This window comes from Theobroma cacao, chromosome 1, assembly GCF_000208745.1.
Source record: "Theobroma cacao cultivar B97-61/B2 chromosome 1, Criollo_cocoa_genome_V2, whole genome shotgun sequence".
Lineage (NCBI taxonomy): Eukaryota > Viridiplantae > Streptophyta > Magnoliopsida > Malvales > Malvaceae > Theobroma > Theobroma cacao.
Window position 1 is genome coordinate 14,223,269 of NC_030850.1, and position 19,356 is coordinate 14,242,624.

Consider the following 19,356-nt stretch of genomic DNA (forward strand, 5'->3'; position numbering starts at 1 on the left):
GGTTAGTTGAATATTGTGAGGAATTATGATTGTTGAAAGGATTTATTTGCCTAAGCTAGTTGAAAATTATTAAGATTGTATGGCATGTTGTTTGAAAGATATGAAAAAGGAATATTGTGGATGGAGGATTGAGAAACAAAGTATTAAAAGTTAGATAGATAATAATGCATGTAAACTAGGAAATAATCGAGTGAAAGTGAGAATGATTGTTGTTGCCATATATGTGGATTATGTATGAAAATATAAGATGGATTTGGGTGGAAATTATTTAGAAAGGTTGAAGTAGACACGTGACATCATAATTAAATTGCCGGTGATATAATTTAAGGAATTACGTAAGCAATGAATATACGTAATTTTAGTTAAAATGTATTACGATGTGAGTTAATTGAAGATGGTTTCATGATAAGATGAAAAATATAAATTTGAGTAAGGATTAATTGATTGAAGTGCTACCCGTATACATATATAATTAAATATATTGAGTTTGTATTATTGTTAGGAAGTGCAAAGATAAGGTTAGAGTATTGTGGTGGCGTGCCAGAGTAAACATCGAGCGATCGACCAATGAAAATAATCAGACACACCTCCGATCAAATAACGATGTAATATCCCGTTATCGAAAGGTGAGTGAACTTGCATTTCAAAATGTTTTGGGAAAATATTATGTGTTTTAATGGATCATTTGGGAATTGTATTAGTTTTTGCTTTAAAATTTCCTTAGAACAAGCCCTTGATAAAATGTTTTGATATTGTGAAATGTGAAATGTGAAAAAGGATGAATCCATATGTTTTCTGTATAATGTTGATATACATGTATATATACTATGTCATAAATGGTACCATTGTGTGACAAATGTAACCGTGCATGAGCTAGGTGAGATGTGGTGTCCGGTTATGTGCACGATGTGGTGGGATGCACATGAGCTGGGTGAGATGTGGTGTCCGGCTATGTGCACGATGTGGTGTCCGGCTATGTGCACGATGCGGTGGGATGCACATGAGCTGGGTGAGATATGGTGTCCGGCTATGTGCACAATGTGGTGGGATGCACATGAGCTGGGTGAGATAAAATGATTTCTGGAAATTTCCTCTCTTTTCGATTTCATGCTAAATATGGTTCCTTCATTATGAAATGATTTAATAACTAGGGGTTTGATGGAGGGATTTTAATAAGAACGTGAACTAAGTTGCATTGTTTTCAAAGATGTGCATCATGATTTCTAAACCTTCTTTAACGTTGCTTGTTCCCTTCCTATGTTCACTCATTGAGTTTGTACTCACTTTTTTAAAATTCATGTTTTAGGTTTTTCAGAGTCAAAGGTGATTGGGTCCTAGGACAAGGTGCCTTTCCCAATCCATTGCTCGATAGGTTTACCATGACATTAAATGTTAGCAACCATGCCTAGAGTCACTCTGCTGACGGTCAAGTTCTAATTATGTGTATATGACTATTTGTTGTGAAATGCTGAGATTCACTTGTCAAATTATATGTATGTATATAATGGTTGATGATGCCATTATGAATACATGACTAGGTTTTATGAGTTGTTTTCAAAGGAATTGTAATTAAGTATTATGAATTTCGGATTCTAAAGGAATATGGATTAACGTATAAGATCATGTAAGTATGCTTGCTTGGGCTTGGTGGGCTGAGCCCATTGGTCATTTACGTCGATCATGGCTCGAAAATTGATCTATGATTGCAGAGGTCTAAAAATTCTTATTTCTTCCCATATTGCATTTAGCTCAGTAAAATAAACGTCAATACCTCTCATACCTGGATTCAGATTGGACAGAGTAAATTGAAGATGACAGATCCAAGCATCATCGGGCTAAGAGACATTTTTTTTAAGAGTTTCCTAGATCTGGTGTGCTGAGTGCATGAAAAAAATGGTGGAAGCAATCGGTGGAGAAATCGATTCGATCAACCATGCAATGATCAAATTGTTGCAACGTAGCCAAGAAACGTAAATCTCATTATTATTTTTAGGCTCATTAACTGTTCCATCCACCAACCGAGCCTTATTCCGAATAGAGAGGGCTAACATAAACTAATGACTCCAAGAGACATAGTTAGTGGAGGTAAGTTTGAGATTGATCACCACTGACCCATGGTGATCTGAATGATGAAAAAAGTAAGGAGATTGAGGGTCCTTAGAAGGGGGAAGAAGAGTTCTCAAGCTTGTAGTTCCAACCATGGAAGAACAGAGGAAGAACTAGAAAATGAAGATCTTAAGAGGAAAATAAAAAAAGACTGAGAAATCAATGAAGAAAAGCTTGATGATCTGAAAAATGATGACAGAAAATACTGGTAGAAAAATCAAAAAGCTCCATGGATCATGCAAGGCTTTGATACCATGTAAATTCCATGAAGAAAGAAAGACATTGAAAAATGGAGAAAATATTTGGAGAGGAAAACTTGAATCGTCTTTTGTGTATTATTCACACAATTGAAAAATATGTACAGACCCTGTTTTTATATGTAATGCCAGGTCACTACTTTACAAGCCAACAAATCAATATTATTTACATTAAAGATATAAAAAATTAGAATACAAACTATATATAAAATACTATATCTCTATTAGTTTATAACTTTTATGTTGAGCATTGGGGTATAAAAGCTGTAAACCCTCCTTTTGTTGCTTGGTCAGTGGGACTTTCCCTTGTTGTTAATGAAATATAATCTCTCAATATAAATAAATAAATAAAATGATCATGTAGTAAAGAGCTCAGCACGAAAGCTCAAGTCAGGGACTATCCTTGTTTTTCCTTAGTTCATTTGCTTTCTTTAATACATTGATTCTTTCTTAACCCCCTTCCAAAAGAACAAGTCCTACACTATATATGTTCATATCCATTTGTTTTCGAATTTTGTTGATTCTTAGCAAATATACTGCTTGATAAATTATTCTCTCGATACTATTTATGCAAAGTTCTTAATAAAAAAGCCATCATGAAAAACATTTTCTAGAGACTTATAAAGTGAAGTAAAAAATTGGGCAAAGAAATACCAACATCTACAAGAGTCCAAGACGGATATACCTTGCAAGACCATGAAGCGAACACATCAAAGGTTTGATGTAGACTCCTGATAGCACATTTGGTTCGCGAAATAGACAAGAATAGAATAGAATAGTTATTCTGTGGGAATAGAATAAAGTGAGAATAGAATAAAATAGTTATTACTTTGTTTGATATTGTGAATAGAATAGAGCAGGAATTGCTATTATGATTTATTACAGTGTTTGATTGGTGGAAATAAGATTGGAATAAGAAAGGAATAGGTGATAAAAAGACAGAAATAACCTTGACCATATTAACATTTATTTTCATAAAAAAATAAAATTATCCTTATTATCATTTAAATACATATTTATCCTAAAAGACAATTATCCATCATAATTATATTTTATCCCAATTACTAAAAATAATTATAATTTACTCACATATTTTTATAAATGGATAATTATTTTAAAATATAATTTAGTTATATTATATTTTATCCATCATAATCAATTAAATTTTTGTGTATATATGTTTATTTTTAGCAAATTCTTCACGTATTATGAATCATTTTCAAAATATTGTTTAGAAAAAATATTGGAGAAGAAATATTTGGGAAAAAAAATGAAAAAACTAGTAGATGTAGAGCAGCTGAGAGAGAGGGGAAGTCGGGTGAGAGAGCAGAGCGGTTGAGAGAGAGGGGAAGATGGGTGAGAGAGTGGCTGAGAGAGAGGGGAAGATGGGTGAGAGAAAGAGGGAACGGAGAAAGAGAGAAAAAAAAAATTCTTTTATATGGATAGAGTTGTGATTTTGTAAATTTAATAAGGGTATTTTAGTCATTAAACATTCCAGACTTATTCTATGAGTCACAGAATAGATAAAACCAAGGGGAGCACCGGTATTAGTAAAACCAGACTTTTTACCCATTTTACATAATAAAGATTCCTTAGGAATTCTTATTCCTCATTCAACTTTTAAACCAAACAAGGGTATAGGGTATGGTTGGGAATAGGGGGGGAATAGCATACCATACCAAACGGGCCATAAGTGTTCCAAAATCTAGAAAGTTAGATCCTGCTGCCATATGGTTTAGAAATTTCTTACAGAGTGTCTACTATTACTAGTGTAATGAGAACAAAAGTGTCTTGCATTTTCGATTGGTTTAATGAACAAGTTCTTTTATCTCTGGAAAAACTTGCTCCTCCTCTCTCTATTTTTAGTTGTGAGCAAACATTTTTTGACCATTTCCATGTAGCGCCGCCCTGTACTCAAGTTCTCTCAGCTTTCTGGCACACCTGTAACAACGCGCATATGGGTACTAACTACTCTGCTTTTAGAATTTGTTCAGTTTAGAAAAGTTTTTGATTCCAATTTTGAAAAAGTGAGGATTAGATTTTATGCAATGAAAAAGTGTTATCTCTTATTGTTTAACTCAAAATCGTGTATGTTGTGATGAAATTTAAGTCAATATTTCCTCTAACATCTTTATGCTTGGCATTAAATTTATTTCATCATTGAAAAGCTAAGCAACTCAAATGAAGAAATCAGGCCTTTATATTCTGGGTGTCAAGTTCAAAAACAAGAGAAAAAGAAAAGAGTGAGGAGATTGTAAAGGATGGTGAACAAACTGCAAATGGCTAACTTTCTTTCCATCTTTGAATAAATTAATTAAATGGTCTCCACTCTCCAATCAGATAACACCAACCTGCACATTCTTACATCGGCAAAAAGGTAGTTTTTTTACTCACCTAACCATTTCCCTGTACGCCAATATTGTCAGTGATAGCTTAAGCCACCACGATTCCTTCCAACTATATTTAATTTAAAAGACTTAATCATTGTCAACTGCTCCAGCTTGTAGCACAATATGTAGACCTGATCATTCCATAAACCAGAAAGAGAGAGTAAGAAGGGGGAAAGAAAAGAATGAAGCTATCTCTCATTTCCATTATCTTCATCTTCGCCCTGCAGGCGTTATCAGTCCCGCCGGTGAATTCACAACAGACAGATTCTTGCAGCTCCAGACTAAACCTTGATGTGCCCTTTGATACATCTTCTCTCAACTGCCTTTCTGTCTGGAGCAGCCATGATTTCATCCTCAGAGTAAGTCTTACTTTAACAGTATACATCGGAAAATTTTGTTACCGTTATCATATATTTAGGAGAATTAGGATATTAATGTTGGTATATTCTATATGCATGTAAAACCATTGTGCAGTATGTTCAGACCTCATCGAACCTATGGAGTTTTGTTCTCTCCGCGCCTGATACAAATTCCTTTGTTGCGATGGGGTTTTCGAGCAATGGAATGATGGTGGGATCAAGCGCTATGGTGGGGTGGATCTCAACTGATGGCACTGCAACAATAAAGCAATATTTTCTTGGGGGCACGAGATCAAATCTAGTGCTGCCTGACCAAGGGAACCTGACGGTCGTTAACAATTCTTCCTCCATAACTTCCCAATCCTCGCGTCTATACCTGGCTTTCCAGTTGAATACCAGTCAACCCCTGTCACGGGTGCTATATTCTGTCGGACAGATAGGGGTGTATCCAACTTCTCCAGGCTATGCCTTGGCTGAACACCGTGACAAAGTCTCCACCAGCTTGAATTATTTTACAGGTGAATAATAGAAATACTTTAAAACCACTTTCTGTTTTAGACAATTATTAAAAAAGCAGCTTAGTTGATGTGATGACAGCAGGATTTGCAGTGCTCTGCCGACCATGATGAAAGCATACCTTAGGGACTTATTCCTAGTTTAATAGTTTATTAATCAGAATATATAAATATATATTTTAAAAAAGAGACATTTACATCTTTTAAGTGAAGGCACATGCATTTTCATACATAAAAATTTGAAGAAATTTGTCAATTTTCTCTCTTGAATGGAGTTCATTGCTCTGCCAGCATAATGTATTTACTTGCATTCAAATAAAGATTAAGGTCAACATAAAGTACAGAAAACAAGTCAATTTCAGAGGAATTATTTGGATTTATGGAATGCAACAGGTAAAAGTGCAGCAAAGAGCCCACACTCAAGATTAAGGAAGAGCCATGGAATACTAAATATGCTTAGTTGGGGACTATTGATGATAATTGGAGCAATAGTTGCTCGTTACTTTAAGCAATGGGATCCAATCTGGTTTTATTCCCACGCTGTGATTCAGTCCTGTGCTTTCATCCTCGGGCTATCGGGTATAATATGTGGATTTGTTTTAGAAGATCGTCTCAAGGCTGATGTCTCCACCCACAAAGGTCTTGGGATCTTCATTCTTGTGCTGGGATGCCTCCAGGTTTGTCTCTATATTCATTTATGGAAGCATTTCAGAGCACCTTCCTTATCTAAGCTGACTCATATGCATGTGCTAGTTTAATTATGATATACCGTAAGTACATATGCTTATGTCCTATGGTCTCTAACTTATCATCATGCCTATGTGATATATCATACTATCCGCTCCTAACATGATGGCAAAGTGGGGATTTAACCAGTTAGAACACAGAAATAAACTTATGCAATGCTTGTAAGTTAATTTTTGGACTCCAGAGTCAATGTCAAAGATAAGTATGTGTCTGACATGGGTACTTTGTGAAATGTAAAAGTCAGAGCAACAAAGTTACAAGCACCTGAAATGAGACAGTAGATAATTTAATTGAAGTTTGAGGACCATATAAGAATTTCCATGGTTTTACATATATATAGATATATGGGTTGTATATATAAGATCGTTTTATTGATTTTGTTTTATAGGTAATGGCACTTTTTGCCCGGCCAGGCAAGGAATCCAAGCTGCGTAAATTCTGGAATTGGTACCATTACAGTGCGGGGAGAATTTTGAATGTATTTGCAATAGCGAATGTCTTCTATGGGATTCACTTGGGAGAAAAAGGAAAAGGATGGAATGTTGGTTACGGGGTTGTTATCGCCATCTTGGTTTTAGTTTCTTTTATTTTAGAGTTGAAAATGTGGAGGAGAAATTAAGATTTCGGATCTTTAGCTTGAGAAACGCTCTTTAATTAACTTATTGTATTTTACTAGAAGCCAGTTCATAATAAGTCATTCATTCTCTCTCTCTCTGTGTCCAGCTCGGAAATTTAGTAAATTAAATAATTAATTTCATGATTCAATTGGAAAAAGGTGGATATGATTAAATCAGCAGTAGGTTATTGGTCTTTTTCTTTCGCTTTCGATGTTGACGCTTGTTTGACGGTAAGAGTGAGCATTCGATTGATTCATTGTTAAAAATTAAAATTGAACCTCTCAAATAAATAATCAAAATTAACCCAACTTAAAGGAGTAATCAAAGTTAATTGTAATCGACTAAATTCTATCAATTCCAGCAGTTTTAATCATATTTAACTTTTTCATCACATCAATTATGAAAACTCAAAGTACTTATGTTTATTTTTTGAATTTTTATTAAGAACATGACACTTTTTTTTTTATTTTTTTTGTTAAAATGATTGGTGGCAAGTTCTTTATATAAACTTGCAAGTGTCTCGATACAATCTTTTCATTAACGCACTTTTATGTCTTGAAAAAATATCTCTGCATATTGCAAGATATGATCTTTGAATAAAAGTATTTTTTTAATAATTATATTATAAAAAAAAAAACTATTCATACTAAAAGCTAACATTTCATATCCAAATATTTGATTAATGGTGTTTTTCAATTATTTCGTAATTTTTGGATTTAAAGGGATTTTAATATGTCATATTACGAGGTATAACTTTTCACATGAAAAATCACTTACAATTTAATAGTCATAGTAAATGACATAATCTTTCAATTGATGTAACTTTCAAGTAATTACAACTTTTTATATAAAAAAACATTAATTTTCATTTATAACTTTCATATGGAGACATAATTTTTCATTTCGAAAATATCCTAATAAAATCTTAGACATCATCTCTAAAGATTGTCTTCTTTGTATTTCTGCGGTATCTTGGGTATTGTTTCCGGTGATTGGGAGGTTGGTTAGCCTTATATTTTGTGTAATTGATGTATGAAATTAATGAAAAACAATTTTAAAAAAATAATTTATTTAAATAATTCAAAATTAAACTTTTTAAAATACTATGGTTCTTGTTTTCTCCGTCCATTATTTTTCTATTTCCGTCTTAACTTTTTTTCCCAACCCTAGTACCAAGGACAAAAAAAAAAAAAAAAAAAAACACAAGTCCAGTACAAAAAAGAAAGGAAAAACAATACATTTATTTTTAAATCCCACATGGCATGTAATAATTGGAAGAATAATATGGTGAAGCTCTCCACTACTAAATAGTAGCGGAGAGGATTCCCTCCCTTGTATGCCAGAATTAATTCCACAATTGAAAGTGAATGGTGGCATCAATCTTTCCAAAATCTTCAAACTTTTTTCCTTTTATATTTTGAGAGAAAAGGGAGATCCAATCCAACACTTTAAATAGGGGAATAAACTTACCATTAAATCAATTAGCTTACTAAAAAGGGTATTGAAAAAAATGAAGCACAAGATAAGCACTATTAACTCATGTGGTTGTATTTTAAGCAATGTAATCCAGGTTTCGGAATTTATGATTTTATATATGTGTCAATACAACCCACAAACACAAGAACTTAGCTGTACATCGTACATGTAAGTTTTTCAATCCTACTTGCCATATGTCTATCTCTACCCATTCCCTGTTTACTGTAAATATATGGCCGCCTCCCTCTCTTTCCTCTAAAGAGCAGAGACATATGTATGCTTTGCAATTTGCAATATTACAAGTAATTTCACGAAAACATATATATATTTTTCTTTATTGATCATTCTTTAAGGTTGTGTTTCTGTTGCTTCTCAGGATTATTTAAAATCCAAAAGATCGATGGACAACGGAAAGAATCCAATCAAAGAGGAAGAAAAGGTTTTATCTTTCGGAAAAAAGGCAATCAAAGAAGAAAAAAATGTTTTTTCTTCCGGAAAGAATTATGAGCCTAAGGTTGCCTCCTCTTCGTCAAAGTCTCTAATGAAGTTGGAAACTGCATCTGAACAATCAGGTAAATCAGCCAAAACTCAGTTTCTGACCGGGCCGTGAAGAAGCTAAAATAAATTGAAACAAGACTCAACTCATATGGATAGGCTGAAATGATGGCTTTTTGAATTGTTGTGATGCCCTATCTTTTTTGCTTTGAGGCAGAATGTTAGTTATTCTTTTATAATAAGGACAGATAATTAGTATTCATATTTGTGGATAGTGTATTTGATGTAGTTCAATAGCTTTTTGAGCCGTACTGAATTTTGTAATCATATAGTTTTTTATATATTCGGATTAAGTAATATGATATAAAATTTTTTTTGACAAATAAGTAAGAGATTTGGAGTGACATATTAGTCGTTAAAATCGATAAAATCATTTAAAAAAAAAATCATAGTATTTGGTTCTATTCAGATCCAATTTTAATAAGAAGTTAAGATATAAATAGGGCTATCCAATTATATTGTATCACATCAATAGTCGTAAAATAAAATTAAGAAAATCAAAACTAATTTGAACTGTAGAGTTCAATTGATTTTTTTTTACTTTATATATATGAATTTTCAGGTTTGATTTGACTATTAAAAATATATATTTGATTCGATTTTTTATCTATAAATAAAAAAAATCGAAATTAATAATATTTTGGAAAAGTGAAATTATTAAAATTTAATTGAATTGTATGTTTTATTATATTTAAAATATTGTTCTTTGTTTTTTATAAAAAAATATTTATTTTATTTTTAAATTTACATGAATAAACTAAAATCAATATAAAAAAAATTCAAATGAATGGTGGGTGAGTTCTGGTTCTCTGAATTCCCTACAGATCTCAGAATTCCATGATTCTCTTTTAAATTAACCCACCTTTTCGGAAATATATATCCAAGAGAAAAAAATACAATTAGAAAGTTCTTTTTATTGGCTAAATCAATTTGATATGGAGAATATTGATGACATGACGTGTTATTATTGGATGAGTCTGTGATAACATGATAGATAGAACATATGTAATAATTTTTTTAATTTTAACATATTTATTTTTAATAATAATTGTATTTATTTGATACGATTTAATTCAATTTCTACATAATAAAAAATCGAATAATTTGAACTGAATTAAATACATTTATTTGTTTTTATACTTATTCTAATATTTAATAAAAAATAAAAGCATTATTTTTTTCCTCAAGTTTAAATAGATAGACACAAAAACAATATTAAAAATATATTAGATAGAACCAAAATTTAATCGGATGTGTTTTTTAACCCTGCTACAGAACCAGGTAATATGCACCTACGCCTAGTTGCTAAAACATTGCCTCACGTAATGATACTAACTTGCATAAGGTGTTTGATGATGGCTTAGACTCATACTCAGCAGAAGCGACAATAGTTTTGGGTGAAATGGAGGAGTCTGATGATGAGGACGGTGACTTCATTTTAAAACTCTTAACGACCGATTATGTTGATGCTTCGCCAGCAGCGACCAAAAACTCTCCTGTTGCACCGACATTAAATCCTGCGGCAGTGGCAGTAGCACAGGGTGACAAGGCTAGGAAGCAAGTTGCCCTAGGAACAGTTGTCTTAGCCCCGCCGGCACGAGCACCAGCTTCCATCGCCAAACCATTTGAAATCAGGAAAGCCATGCCTCCTCAAGAGCTTGAAAACCTAGCAAAAACTGACCCGAAGAGGGCAACAAGGTATTGAATTTTAATGGACATAGTACTGTTATTACTTAGCAGTATACAATGGATGAACTATATATAGTCTTGTTTCCTTTGAGTTTATTGTGAAATTCAGTTCAATGCTTGCCCATAATTATTTTGAATCTGTAAAGGATTATCACAAATCGAAGGTCAGCTATGAGGGCTAAGGAGAGGAAGAAGCTGTATACATACACGCTCCAACATGAGCTACAAAAGTTGAAATCTCAAGCTGCTCAATCATCAATTCAATTGACCTTATTGGGGGTAAATCATCAAATACAAAATTTAGCTATATAATTTGGTTTCTAGTTGAAAAGAGAAATTTCTTATTTTTATTGTATCTACTTATACCATATGCTGTTAATCAGATTTTAATGTGATTTCCCTCAAAAAAAGTTTGAATATTTTGTGGTGTTGCCTCTATAAATGGGCAGACAGAGCATAATGCCTTGAGTGATGAAAATTCCAAACTGAAAGATCGTGTACACTTCGTTAAGCGAATGATTGCCATGCAAGAGTGTAAGGATTCTTTTTGCTTTTATTTTTTAGCAGATTTTGTATTCTTATTCATTACATTTTTTTCCCTTTAATTTGTATAGCTTGATGCTGTTATCGAAGTGTGTTTCATGAATTAATTATGGCCATTTTAAGGTTACAAATATAGAGATATGTATGCATGCACATACACATATCCTAATGGCTGAACAGAAATTGAAAAATTGTTACAAATTGGAGTAGAGTGATGATTGAAGATTGAAATGCATACTTAATAAAAGTAGGATGTTTATTTTTTTCTTAAGCGTTCTGATCATTTTTCTTTTTACAAGATACATTTAGGTCCTAATGAAACCATTCCAGGTAAAGAACATGCCTCTCATGCAACATTTTCCCCATGGAGTAAACATATTCCTATGTTCTTTTGACAGCAAAAACTGATGAAATCAGAAAGGAGATTCAGTTTTATAAACTTTTACTGGCTAGACAAATGCGGGGTGCAGTTGATGGAAGCAGGATTAGCTCTAGTGCACCTTCTGCTAACGTTAACGCCCAGCACCATGCTGTGAGTCCATCCTCGGCTGCCCAACAAGGCCTGAATTTACCAAGTCTGACCACCCATGTGCACCAGCGTCTGCAGCATGATTCTCAACAGCCGCGAGCTGGACAACGCCCCAATCAAGTTCGTCAGGCATAGCATTAGAATTACTATCCAACCCACAATGAGTGGCTGTGGCCTCGACATGTTCGAGTATAGCAGCTACTGTCAAACCAACCACACATCCATCTTGTAAACATCCATCGTTGTGGGATTAGTATATATTGTTGGGTTTCTGGCAAAGAACTACATAGAAATTGTCAAGACAGTCGATGTTAAGTACCTTTAATTTCTGAAGAATTTGTGTGCTTGATTTAATATAAATAATAGTACTATATTATTACACATTCTTATTATATGTCTGAAAATTATTCTATGTTCTTATTATACATATCTCTCCAATAGTTTGCATTCATTTCCCTCCTGTGTTCCATCTCAGTTTTTATTCTTGACTTCCTAACCGATGAGCAGGCTTTGCTTAGTGGAGCAATAAGAAGGCAGGAATGGAAATTTTCTAATCAAAGAGTGATAGACTATATATAGCAAGATCAGAGGCTATATACATATTAGTAGTTGGTATCAAATACTGAAATACTGAAAAATTTCAGAGTGCTAAGGTGCATTAAGTCAAAGGACAAAGAAACTAAACATGCCTTTCTTTTCTGAATTACTTTTCTAAACGTTTCATCAATCAACTTGAAGCCAACTCTCGTTCAGCTGCAATGCCAAACATCCAAAATGCATAGGGATCCTTATAATTGCTACTACAACAAACTACTCAGTTCCTGCAGCCAGCCTTTAATCCTCACACCTGCATTAAATATTGCCAAGTAGATGTCACGCTTATTAGCTTCAACAAGTTGTTGGAAATAAAAGAATTTAGGGACTCCACAAAATTAAATGACCATATGATAGAAAGAGAAAAGAGCCTTGGTTACATACAGTGCCACATTATTCAAATTAACATGCATGACACACAAGAAAAATTTCAAGCTCGTGTACGATATTTTAAAACAATGGAAAAACTTTTACATCTAAATAAGTTCCTATAGACACTTTTTGAACATTTCCCATTGAGTAAATTTGTCTGCAAGAGATGTAAATAGCCATGCCCATACTAGTTGCTATACTTAATTATACACTTCTAAGTGTCACACAGACAAAAAACTATTGATGGCCCTCATAATAATAAGAGTTTTTGTTTATTAAACTCTTCATCTAGCATATATAAGCCACATTATATTGAGTAAACCAGAAAGAATATATTGGTGTCACATCCTAGTTATATGATTATCAATTAAATTGAATAAGCACCAATGGTGATCTCGTAGCATAGTATAAAATGAAAATAAAAAGAAAGAAAAAAGAAAAACCTAATTAATTGTTAATATAGATTGGTAAATGTACCTCAGCAATAGTAATGCCAAAAACTGTTCAAAGTTTCCACCAGTTGGCCGCCAAAACAGTTCAATTCTTTTAGTCGTAGTCTCATTATAGATTATGGCACGTACATCATCCTCCCTTAATATGGTTTTCACCTGGAATGAATTATGTAACAATGAATTAGAATCTGGTGCTCCACTTCAGATAATAAAAGGGTCAACTTTCTAGTGATCTCGATGGTCAACTTTTATGATCAAGTGTTTGGCAGGTAGGTTTTAAATGTAACAGAGATGTACCTTAAGTACTCAAAGAAACAATTGTTGGTTCCAAAGATGTGTGTTAGAGAGAGGATGAATAGCACTTTCTGAATATCACTAAACTTAACTTTTAATTAAAAGCTAGTTAAAGGTCAATGATGAGAAGTTAAATGCCAGATGAAAGAATGATTTAAAAAAGAATGAAATTAAAAATAAAAGAGAATAGACAATGCACAAAGATTTATAGAGTTCAATCTCTTTGACCTACATGCACTACCTTAATCTTTCAATTAAGGATTTTCAAACCAAATCACTAGAATCAATAGAATTCCCAAGCTTCCACTAAGCTTTTATAATGGTTTTTCACAGGTTCAGCTACAACCTTTAACAATGGTTTTTTTCGAGATTAACCAAAACCCAAAACTAACTTTTCTAAAGCTTAGTTAGAACCTACAACAACAATCAAACTAAACCAAGCTTGATTAATCCCCTTAGAGTGCCTCGCACACTCTAAGTAATCAAGGATTATAGATATGGAGAAGTACCTATGATCACTAACCTGATCTGAATGGTACAAGATGAATCGCTAAACTCTATTACAAAGATTTGAGTGAAGTGCAAAATGCGCTAAACTCTATTACAAAGATTTGAGTGAAGTGCAAAAAGGATTGAGAGAATTTTTGCTATTTTTGGGCTCTTTTTGTTCTTGAAAGCATCTTATGGTCTTCTTAGCCGTTGGAAATGTCTTTTATACTTGAAAAAAATCAACTTTGATGGATGTTGCAGCTTTAGACCGTTAAAAACATTTTAGAGTCCTTTCTAGCCGTTAATCTTCTAATTAAGGATTTTCAAACCAAATCACTAGAATCGATGGAATTCCTAAACTTCCATTAAGCTTTTATAATAGTTTTTCATAAGTTCAGCCACAACCTTTAACAATGGTTTTTTTCGAGATCAACCAAAACCCAAAACTAATTTTTCTAAAGTTTAGTTAGAACCTACAACAACAACCAAACTAAACTAAGCTTGATTAATCCCCTTAGAGTGCCTCGCACACTCTAAATAATCAAGGATTATAGATATGGAGAAGTACCTATAATCACTAACCTGATCTGAATGGTACAAGATGAAGCGCTAAACTCTATTTACAAAGATATGAGTGAAGTGCAAAAAGGATTGAGAGAATTTTTGCTATTTTTTGGCTCTTTTTGTTCTTGGAAGCATCTTATGGTCTTCTTAGCCGTTGGAAATATCTTTTATATTTGAAAAAAATCAAGTCTGATGTATTTTGCAGCTTTAGATCGTTAAAAACATTTTAGAGTCCTTTCTAGACGTTAATTTGTCTTCAGACATTCAAATTCATATTCTTAGATAGTGTGCTTTTAGTTGGTTAACCATACTTCTTAGTCGATTAGGTTTTTTTTTGTCTCGCAATCAAATTCTTTAACAGTGAGCTTTTAGCTAGCTAATCATACTTCTTAGTCGATTAAGTCTTCTTTATCTCGCAAGTTGCTTCACTCTGTTAATCGATTAAGTAAGACTTTAACCGATTAAATAAGACTATCTTTGATCCAGCCAATTTCACTTTTGGATTTTAGCTGATTAACTCTCTTGGTTATCCGATTAAGAGATTTCTGTTTGTGGCTCATTTGTAACTCTTTACTCTGATGAGTTTTGATGTTTGCTTTTCGATAATTAATTTATTTTTGACATACATTTTCATCCTGTACACTCAAGTAGTATAGTTAAACATCAATAAACGAGAATATTTTCTTATCATAAAAAACTTATGAAGCCAACAACAATAGTACTAACTAGCTAGTATATAAAATTAATGCGAAATAAAATCTTAAACAATAATTGATAAAAGCATTTTAGTAGGATTAGAGTCTTTGATTGCATACAAACCATCAATCCTTTACTCCACTTACATAACATCCGTCTAGGATCAGATTTTCTAGATTCACACATCTCGAGAAGTCATCATTATTTGCAAGAGAGAAGCTGATAGTTTGGACACCGTTGATGATTAAAGTGGATTTCTTGGACAGAATGCGACCCTACATAGCGGAGGACTCTGTCTATAGAATTTGTATCTAATGGCATGTTTTGGAACTTAAAGCTATGGAGATTAGAGGGTTCACGTCGAGAGAGGACGTGGCGAACAAATTTTTTGAAGGAAGTAAGATTCCTAAATGATTTGCAGTCTAAATTGAGGGTAGGTAGACGAGTCCAGAGATCGTTCCACCTCTTGGACAACACACATGTTTGGACTGCATTTTTGGTGTCCAGAATGGAAAGAATCTTATGGATTAAACTATCTGGCAAGTCGCTGAGCCTGTCTATTTCATTTTCTTTGAGAGCTCTTGTAGCCATTGAACTAGGAAAGGAAGAGGCTACTGATACTCTAGTTTTTAAGCTTTAAATGTCGCAAATAAAGTCAACACTTGATGGGTCATTCCTGGACACCAAGGAAGAAAATGGAGGGAGAATGGGATGTTTTCACGTATATTATTTCAGCTGTTGATGTTCCCGAGAAAGCGAATTTATGCAGACGCAGCGGAGTGATTTACTTGGGGAAGGAAAATGCACTAATGGAAGCTTGTAAAACTATGCTGAACAAGAAAGAAGAAACCGTGGGGAAGCAGAGGATTTTCAAATTTAATCCATGAGCTGTTGATCTTCCCCACAATTGGCTTCCTGTGAACACCCTTTGATTGGTTTTTACTGATGAATTTCTCTATGACCCTAATCAAATCCATGAGCTATTGACTTAAATCACATATTACCCCAAAGTTTTTTCAACCTTTAATTTTACTTGCGCATGCCATGTGGTAGTGGAAGCCAGCTAAATATATACTTTGCGTTTGATCTTATTGTCCTTCATTCCCATCTGATTTTCTTTCTTGACTCCTTAACTGTTTAGCAGGCTTTTGCTTAGTGGAATAACAGAAAATGGTAATTTTCTAATCTAAGAAAGCAAGCAAAATGGCAAGTTCATTGCCTATGTAGACTTGGTTATGTAGACTTGGCGTTGGTTTCCAGTGCCGGCTTAAGGGTAAAATCACCACAACGGTGGTTTTAGGTTCCAAATTTTCATAACTCTTAATTTTATAATAATAATATAATTAATTATATATCTACTATTGTCTATGGCCTAATAAATATCAATTTTCTCTCCTTTTTACATCTCTATTAATTATCAACTATTTAATTCATTTCTCATGTAAAAATCAAGATAATTAATAAAATAACATATTTTCTCACTTCCCTAATTATGTGCCTAATAAATCTTGATTTTTTTTATCACTTTCTAATTTCCACATTAATACTATTAATTCTCAATTATTTCTCCTATTTCTAATCCATTAACAATAATATGTATTTAATGATCTCTAACAATTTTTTTTTAACTTTTTCTTCTATTTCTAATCAACTAACGATAATATGTATTTAATAATCGCCAACATCTATTTGTTTTCCTATATATAAAACTAATTATTTTTTTTCAATTTATAGTATCCACTTTTAAATTCTTCTTTTCTTATTTGTTTTTTTTCATTTAACTTCAATTTTCCTTTAAAGAATACGCAGGAATCTGTTATGCTATTATCTTCATAAAGCTATGAGCCTCATTTGGTATTTGCAATAAGTATTTAACAATTAGGTACTATTGTTTTAATTTTTACAGACTTTTTTAATTTAATTTAGAGTTTATATAATATTGTTATATTATCTCTATTTTATGTGATAGTTGATTTATTGAATTAGAAATTTAACTAAAAATTTCAATAAAAAAAGTCTCAGTTGAATATTTAATTTTAGATTTTTAAAGTTATTAAGCCTTTCTTGTTGGTTTCAAATATTGAAATAAATAAGCTTATGATCCATAGAGATGGTTTTCTTGGCTTAATTTACTTTTCTTAACTTTTCATCTGTCATTGTACAATTGCTTTTTCTTCAGCTGTAATTGCAATCTCTGCCAAAATCTTTCCTTAAACATTACTACTACAGGAAACTGTTTTCAGACCTTGCCATCACAGCCTTTAATGCTCACACCTACATTACTTATCAAATAAATTACAAATTTATTAGCTTTAATCTTACTGGATTTGGAAGAATTTAGCTACTCCATGTGAAATCTCACATTAAGTAAGAAGATAAGTTAGGAAATCCTTAGGTGAGCATATAGATTACATATTTTGAACATCAAACTTAGTTTTAATCTTCAAAAGAATTCATTGGCACTTTTGGTTGTTTGTCACTTTTGAAGTAAAAAATTTTTTAAGTTTGGAAATGGTCAAAATATACGATTTTTATAGAATAATCTTTTAGGAATAAAAAATGGTGGTGATGATTCCCTTGATTTTTAGATAACAAAAAAAATGATTTTTTTCAAAATTTTTGGAGTACGCTTGCTGTGGCAAATAGGAGCCGAAATTTTAATTTCAATCAAACTTTTTCGATTTTGTTCTTGAAACCAAAATTTAGATTTTGATTCTTTGGAATTTAGATTTTTTTGATTTTTTTATTGAATCCAAATGGGTGGTTGTTTGCTTATTTACATTAAATATCTTAAGTAAATAGAGAGTAAAAAGTAAAGAGGATATTTACTTAAATGGTATTTAATGTAAATAAATTGGACATGTTTTTATAAGCAATCTACCATAGAAATTGCATTCTGTCTCAAATGTATCGATATATGTTCATGATGTATCGATACATTTAACCCAAAAAGGGTTTTTAATGAACATATATCGATACATTTTCTCCAGAACCAAATGTATCGATACATGAGCCAATATATCCAAACATTTCGTCAATTTTTGAAAAACAAATAAAACGGATAAAAAGGTATTTCACATCCCATAGTATAAGTATGACCTCAACTCCGAGGGTTTTCATTCTAAGCCGTCTCCCATAAGTTTTTCAGCAACTCTAAGCTCTCTCAAAGCCATTTTCACCCCAAATCATCATTTTGGAAGATTGGAAGCTTAGTTTTGGGTTTTTCAAACAAATGTGACATCTTTCAAATTTTAAATCGTAATTTGTGAATTTTTTGGCACTAAAAATATTATTTTTATACCTAAATTTTTTGTTGAACACTAAAGCTCAAAGATTTTGTGATTTTTCTTAGCATCAAAGCTCACCTAAGGTAAGGATGAAATATTCATGGGTTTCTAAGCATGGGTTTTGGCTAGAAAATAGTTTAGCTAAGAGCGAGTAGTTTCGAAAGTATTTATAATGATTATTATGAGATTTGTATTCTAGGAAATAATGTGATGATTGTTGTACAATAGGAATACTTGCAAATTCCACGGATTGTGCCTAAATGGAGTTGTGATTGGAGCTAGGAATCGAATCTCCAACTAGGTGAGTGGATACACCACTTTCAAATTATTTTGATATGTAAAGTTAGCACGATTTCTATGAAAAGGATTATTTATGTATGTTGAAATGATATGTCTAAAATAGTTTGTCAAGGATTTGAGTTTCAAGAATGAAAATGATTATATAAGAAAAATAAATTCTTAGTGATTGTGATATGATTGATACAATGATTTTCAAATTGTTTAGGAATATATTATGTATGTAAATATTCTACTATGTACTAGTTTTCAACAAAGGGGGACAAGCACCTTAGGTTTGAAGTCCACTCGATTACTTTGGTTTACGAACTAGTGTGGGTATGAGATATTGTATATTTATTTATAGATGTTATAATGTGCATGTTTGGTATGATGAATGCCATAAGATTATGTATATGATGTAAATTCCATATACCATATGAGATGATTAAGTTTGCATGATGTATACTATAAGATTGTGTATATTATGTAAATTCCATATACCATATGAAGTGATTAAGTATGCATGATAAATGTCATGAGATTATG

The 19,356-nt window shown here is 32.4% G+C and overlaps 2 protein-coding genes across 5 annotated transcripts; both read left to right on the top strand.

Annotated features, from left to right (window-relative positions):
• LOC18612564 (cytochrome b561 and DOMON domain-containing protein At3g07570) lies at positions 4,719–7,139 on the top strand. Its single transcript, XM_007049435.2, has 4 exons — positions 4,719–5,112; positions 5,228–5,630; positions 6,021–6,304; positions 6,763–7,139. The coding sequence occupies exons 1-4, from the start codon at positions 4,936–4,938 to the stop codon at positions 6,991–6,993; spliced, it is 1,095 nt and encodes a 364-aa protein (XP_007049497.2). The 5' UTR covers positions 4,719–4,935; the 3' UTR covers positions 6,994–7,139.
• On the top strand, positions 8,606–12,150 carry LOC18612565 (transcription factor RF2b). Of its 4 annotated transcripts, none has more exons than XM_018116114.1 (7): positions 8,606–8,769; positions 8,844–9,039; positions 10,298–10,303; positions 10,387–10,720; positions 10,858–10,990; positions 11,161–11,245; positions 11,653–12,150. In XM_018116114.1, exons 1-7 carry the CDS (start codon positions 8,662–8,664, stop codon positions 11,916–11,918), a joined length of 1,128 nt encoding a protein of 375 aa, XP_017971603.1. In that variant the 5' UTR covers positions 8,606–8,661; the 3' UTR covers positions 11,919–12,150. The 4 variants fall into 4 exon arrangements, with proteins under 4 accessions (XP_017971603.1, XP_007049498.2, XP_017971623.1 ...); XM_018116134.1 differs by having other exon boundaries at positions 8,617–8,635; XM_018116129.1 differs by having other exon boundaries at positions 8,663–8,741.